Source organism: Arachis ipaensis, chromosome B03 (assembly GCF_000816755.2).
Source record: "Arachis ipaensis cultivar K30076 chromosome B03, Araip1.1, whole genome shotgun sequence".
Classification (NCBI taxonomy): Eukaryota; Viridiplantae; Streptophyta; class Magnoliopsida; order Fabales; family Fabaceae; genus Arachis; species Arachis ipaensis.
In genome coordinates this window covers 121,037,466-121,044,001 of record NC_029787.2, presented here as the reverse complement: position 1 = coordinate 121,044,001, position 6,536 = coordinate 121,037,466, and the positions used below count along the sequence as shown (strand labels likewise).

General features: G+C 34.9%; 2 protein-coding genes across 2 annotated transcripts; one reads left to right on the top strand and one right to left on the bottom strand.

Annotated features, from left to right (window-relative positions):
* On the top strand, nucleotides 1-2,255 carry LOC107631183 (ras-related protein RABA1f). The gene is made up of 2 exons (XM_016334539.2): nucleotides 1-514; nucleotides 1,572-2,255. The coding sequence occupies exons 1-2, from the start codon at nucleotides 294-296 to the stop codon at nucleotides 2,002-2,004; spliced, it is 654 nt and encodes a 217-aa protein (XP_016190025.1). The 5' UTR covers nucleotides 1-293; the 3' UTR covers nucleotides 2,005-2,255.
* LOC107631184 (28 kDa heat- and acid-stable phosphoprotein) lies at nucleotides 4,163-6,291 on the bottom strand (the record flags this gene model as incomplete). Its single annotated transcript, XM_016334540.1, is given in 8 exon segments — nucleotides 4,163-4,407; nucleotides 4,495-4,560; nucleotides 4,653-4,738; nucleotides 4,879-4,913; nucleotides 5,009-5,092; nucleotides 5,213-5,302; nucleotides 5,526-5,563; nucleotides 6,225-6,291. Coding segments are annotated over 8 exon segments (501 nt in total). The 3' UTR covers nucleotides 4,163-4,372.

Genomic DNA, 6,536 nt, shown 5'->3' with positions numbered 1-6,536 from the left:
TTAAGATTTGAGCGGCGTGACTGATTCCCACATTGTGCCAACGAAGAATCCCACATTTCCAGCGCCTACCTCTTTCTCTTTCTCTTTCTCTTTCACTTTGCTTCTCAATTCCAATTCACTCTTTAACAAACTAACAAAGTTTCGTTTTTTTAAACCTCCCTTCCAATTTCCAAATCTCGTTCCATCTTCAACTATGACCCTTATCTTCCACTTCCATTTTCAACTACCCATTTGAGCCTCCTTAAAATTCACCCAATCAAAATCCTTTCTTTCTTTTGTTTTCTTTCTGGGAAATGGGGGCCTACAGAGCGGATGACGATTACGATTACCTCTTCAAGGTGGTGCTGATCGGTGACTCTGGCGTCGGAAAATCGAACCTTCTCTCTCGCTTCACAAGGAATGAGTTCAGCCTTGAATCCAAGTCCACCATTGGTGTTGAGTTCGCCACCAGAAGCATTAAGGTTGATGATAAGGTTGTCAAGGCTCAGATTTGGGACACTGCTGGTCAAGAGAGGTTCTACATTCATTCCTCCCTTCTCTCTGGTTCCATTCATGCTTCATTTCAATTTTATTTATTTTTAAACATATGAGTGGCTTTGATTTTATTTTTGATGTGGTGGTGGTTTAAAGTGCTGTTGTTTGTTTGTGTTTTTTTCATGCGCCATGTTGCTTGTAGTAGCTAGATAGGAAGTACATTGGAGCTTTCTGTTTCCTTGCAAGGAACATTGTTAGCAAGCAAAATGTTGCTTCTTGCTAAAGCTATTGTATTCTTATGCTTTATTACCGGTCCTGCCATTTATGGTATTGAATAGCCGTTTGAATAATCTGAGCTGTTTCCTTAGCCTTCATCTGGGGCAATAAGTAGGCATTTCAATGTTGGTTCCAAGCTCCTGGCCTGTCCGTAGCATCTTGAAAAGAATTTAAAAATGTGAAGATCTCAGATGGTTAAGGAAAATATCATTGTGGCAATTTTTCTTACAATTTAGGTATAGATACTAGTGTTATATGTGGGAAATGCTTAAGTTGGTTCTGAATTCATGTAAAAGGATTTTTGAGGAACAGCATTACTTTTATGTTTGGACATTTTCAATTTTCTTCAAGATTTAATGTCTGTACAACTTTTAACTAAATAATGCAATGAAATTTTCTCTTTGAAATCTCCTAGAGAAACCTCTTCTCCCCTGTTGTTGGGAAGTGGGAACTAATAACATTGATCGAAGCCCCGGATCTTCCTTTTTTAGATCTCAAGAATTTTGGATTGCAATGTCAACATGCTAAGTTGCATGACATTAATATTCCTTTTTAAGGTGAATTACATTGGTTATTCATTATCATTTAGCTTCTCAATCATGCTTCTTGATAAATGGTAATAAAAGCCAGAATAAAGTGGACATCCTTTGATGAAACTATCTTCGTGACCATGTATCATATTGGTCTGTGGTTTCTTGAATCCTAACAAGAATCTTAGAAGTAACGCTGGGTAGATTCCGTGTGATTGATGATCTTCCATGCTGTATATATTTAAATTTTCATGTAAGATATCTATCTTAGCTTGTTTTTCTTCACTGAAGGTACCGGGCAATTACAAGTGCTTATTATCGAGGAGCTGTTGGTGCTCTACTAGTTTATGATGTTACTCGCCATGTTACGTTTGAAAATGTGGCGAGATGGCTAAAGGAGCTGAGAGATCACACAGATGCCAACATTGTGGTAATGCTTGTAGGAAACAAGGCAGATCTGCGCCATCTGCGAGCAGTTTCCGTCGAAGACGCCACTGCCTTTGCTGAAAGAGAGAGCACATTTTTCATGGAAACATCTGCCCTTGAGTCGATGAACGTTGAGAATGCCTTCACAGAAGTCCTGACCCAGATCCACAGCGTCGTAAGCAAGAAGGCCCTTGAAGTTGGTAATGATCCAGCAGCATTGCCGAAAGGGCAGACTATCAATGTTGGTTCCCGGGACGACGTCTCAGCCGTGAAAAAAGGTGGATGTTGTTCTAATTGAGTATGTAGTACAAGTGTCTGTAATTTTAAATTCAGAATCTGCCTTGTTTATAACCAACCATGTAGAGATTGCCCAGACAACAGCATCAGAATGATATTCTAGAAAGCAGCATCAAACCATAATTTATGTTTATGTTTTGGTCGGAAGAGGGAATCTGTTGGATATTAGCTAGAGCCTAGGTGTTTTTCACTTTCATTTAACCTTTTAAGATATTCATAATTATCCAATTTATCTAATTTCATATTTTCTTATGTGCTGTTTCCTTTTGGTTTTGATGCGCTTCTGTTTCTTATCATCTACTTCCAAGGAAATATGTGAAATGACAGTATTTATATTTTATATACAAATATATAGATACTGATTTAGGAATTGATTTTTAATATACACAATTTTTTAAATTTCGATGTAACATTATTCATTAGTCATTAGTAATAGAAAATAGGTAGAAAATAATAGCTGGAATGTAACTCACAGGAAAAGATGGGTAAACATGAGGCACAAAAATAAAATATCGATATTCAATTGTTTATAAATCACAAGAATTAGGAGTAATTTAGGAAGGCTTTGATGAAATGAAAAGGTGATCTTATTATTAAGAAAATGATATGATTTACAGATTTACTTCCCCCACTAAAAATAATTATTAAAATAATATAAACTTATAAAAAATAAAATAATACATGATTCCATAAAATACATTAAACAATAAGTTACGTTAACTTATTAATAACTTACAAGTATCACGTTATTTATCTAAATGGTGATCAATTATTAAATTCTAATACGTACAAAAATAAATATTTACTAATTGATTTTAGAGTTAACATTATTAAATTTTTGAAGTCAAACTTTTAGCTAAATGCTAATCTAGTTGAAATTATTAACCTTTTTAGCAAATACTGTGAAGTTGTTAAAATCTTTTGTTCCTTTGCTATTTTGTGGACTGTTTGGAATTGCAGGAATAGTAAAATCTTTGAGAATAAAGTTGTTTTATGGAAAAGTGAGTGGGAAAAAGTAAAAACATTAGTTAACCAATGGTATGAGGTGAAAAAAGTGAGAAGTTGTGTACATAGGAGAGAAGTGCAATTTGAAGAAGACAGGAAATGGATATGGTGGAACTGTATTGGGTATAAATCAGATAGAAATATATTTTGTGTGGGTGGATATTTGCAGGAACCAAATGAAGAAATACACTGTTATATGGGCGAATTTGTGAGTCATGAGTCAATGGGAGATGCATTACTGGTTGGACTACAAATGTCCTTACAATTTGTTCTCGAAGAAGTAGGAGTAAAAGAAGAAGATGTAAAAATGATGGTTGATAATAAAAACATTGTAAAGTGGTTACATGAAAATATGGATACAAATTGGGAGTTGAGATTTTTAAGAAACAAGACAAGCAACATAAAACATATATTCCAGAATACAACTGTGGAATTTAAAGGAGAAAGTGAATACAAGGCAAAAAAAGAATGGGAATCAAAGTCAATAATTGAGGAGCATAGATGGATAAAGTGGGGAAAGTGAGTACATTGACTTCTTATGCAGCACAGGTGGTGGAAGTACATAACAAAAAATTCATTTCAACGTATTGCATTTGAGTAATGTTTTGATTATGTATGTTTGTTTACTTGACTATTAGTTTATGTTTATTGGCTTATCTGTTTCTTGTGGTTGATTTGGTCCTTGATGGCAATGCCAAAGGGGATTAAATTTAATCACTTGACATTAGTACTCTGTACTCCCTAAAAAGGTCGAGTTATTTATTACTGATCTAAAAAAAATGTTGTGTTTCGAGCTAAATATAAAGTCACCACCTTTTATTCTTTGATCTAATATGTGTGTGTAAGTTTGGATTTTAGAAAAAAGTAAAGAGGAACAAAAGGAAAATTTTGGAGTATAAAATAAACTAAACATTACACCTAGAACCCTTTTCCCTTTCAAAATCAAAATTCCAAACTCGTAAACACTGTAAAAGAATTATTATGTTAGAGCTTGTTTAACATGAACCTTGAAGGAGCAACAAGCCAACAAACACTTGATCCAATGTGCTTATCGCAAAACTATCGATCTTAACCAAGTAGATGACCCAACACTTGTTTAAAAATGAGGTTGATTATAAAACAAGAAACGAAAATCATCTTGACAGAAAAAGAAGTGGAGGAATATAATGATATATATAAAATTAGTCTGATTTCAAGATACGTGAATGAGGAAATATTTGCATTAAAATGTTACCAAAGCGGATTGGTAAATCTAAAACCCAATATAACATTAAATTAACAAAAGTTTAAAATGCGTTGAGAACACATACTGCACCTACAGAATTTGACTAAAACTAAGGACATATGAAATCTCCCATAGAATTTTACTTGCGAGCTTCAGCCTTCTTCTGTTCTTTGGCTGAAACAAATTGATTAATTATCAGTTTCAATTCGGGGGGTACAAGAAAATGAGGGTTAGACAAACCAAACAGTTTTAAAATCTTACCAGCTTTCTCTTCTTCACGCTTCTTCGCAGCTTCTGCCCTCTGCTGACGTATAAGAGCTAAACGTTCTGCGCACAAGAGAAATAGAAAGTTAGTCATTTAGAGAATATATATTTCTGTTGACAAACAAGTAGATGCATTATTCAGGAGCTACTGGTACCTAAATCCTTCCTTGCTTGTTCTGTTTTTCCTTGCTCTTGCAACCTCATGTAGCGCTCATGAGCTCTCTGTTTCTCTAGCTCTTCTCTGTAAACAAGTGGTAAATTGTAAGTACATTAGAAAAATCTGTTAATACAGAAGTTGCAGTCCCAATATTTTGCCAATTTATAACTGAAAGAAAAAGTTGTGTGATTATCTTTTCAAAAAACAAGTATAACAATGTATACCTTTCCCGCCTTGAAAGCTCGGTTGTTTTCCCAATCTGCATTTGGAAGAAAACGTGCTTATTATTCCCATATAACGTAATTACTACAAATATGTCAATGGAAGATCCAAAAAGCAGAAAGATGAACTCACATCAATGTCTCTAGCCTTCACGTTCTTTTGCTTCACCAAGTTAGGGTTTTCAATCTCAATAATCCCTTGAGTACCTTTTGTTTTCTGCAGGCATTATATGGCAACAATGAAGTCAATTTCGTATTTGGCAATAATACAGGCAGAAATAGAGACACAAAAAGTCAAAAACACTCAACAATCAAGAATTGGAAGTAGAATACTGACTTTAGTTTCTCCTTCAGATTCTTCTCCAGATTCATTCTCGGATACTTCCTCTGATTCCTGTTCTGACTCCTCTTCATGCTCAGCTTCTTTCTATTAAATTCACAAATACAAAGGCCATACTTAAAGAAGAGAAAATTCTATGAAGGAATGGAAAACTTAATAGTGTAAGGATTAAAACATGAATCATCCCCATAGAAACTCCATGCATACAACAAAGAATATCCTGTGTTTAAGTGATCATAAGTATGTGTAAGTGTGCACACATGAATAACACAGAATATAAAGAGCTGCGGAATAAGAGGCAGAAGAAAACCTGTCTGAAAGTCTTGGGACGAGAAGACGTACCGGCAGCTGCACCAATCAGTGGAAATATCAGGTTTTTAACGATAATTCAGCAACGCTTGACTTCCAATAGGAAGAAGCTCGAAAATTACATGACCCTTAGAACAAAGGCAAAAATGCCTGCAACAAAAACAACAGAGACACCCAAATAGACGCAAAGGACTAAAACACTAAAATAAAACTACAACATAACTTAAAATCCTTAGCTTCTCATATCTCATTCAAGTATAGAATCTAGAACCGATCAAACAGAAGCACATAACTCTATTTCACATCGCATGAAGGTAGACACAGTAAATTTGAATTCAAATAAACAACATATTCGAGAATCTCCCAATCTCGTTGTTAATCTGGATCAACCAAAAAGACAGTAACCACAGAATTTTCCGAAATTCGAATAATAAGCATAAACCTCCATACGAAAAGTTTGGAACATACTCACAAGCCAAAAATCAATAGTAAATGTTCTTTCAAGCTTAAAAATCAGAATTTGCTAAAGAAATATGGAATTAGAAGTTAAGTAGGGTTAGAAATCAAAGCATACCCAATACAAGTTAAACCTCCCAAATCTTAAAGCTAATTTAGAACAAGCTACACTGAAAAACAGAATTTTCTCGGGGATCAAGGAGATAAAAAAAATTGAAAAGGGGATTAATTGAATTGTGCTTACCCATGTCCTCCGGGGTGGAAAACTGGCGGCGACCGGTGGGCTTGCTCTTGAATTTTCCCCTTCCCATGGCAGAAAATAGTAACACGCGAAAGTAGCAGTGAAGCCGAGTGGGACTTTATGTGGATAACAGCAATGATGCCGTGTGGAGATTTTTTTCTTCTTCTTTTTGCTGGGACTGATCTTCACAATCGAGAGGAAAATTGGATGCACCCTCTGTCACAATCGATTCGTTTGTCAAAAACCCTAGTTGTCAATTTTACGATTATTCAACTACTGATTTAGTTTTTAAAGTATCGTCGTAAGCTAGATTTT

Bases quoted from the DNA above. Each gene is read 5' to 3' on its own strand.
- LOC107631183 (XM_016334539.2), top strand. From the start codon at position 294: ATGGGGGCCTACAGAGCGGATGACGATTACGATTACCTCTTCAAGGTG. The intron at 515-1,571 runs GTTCTACATTCA...TCTTCACTGAAG, and splicing joins GACACTGCTGGTCAAGAGAG to GTACCGGGCAATTACAAGTG.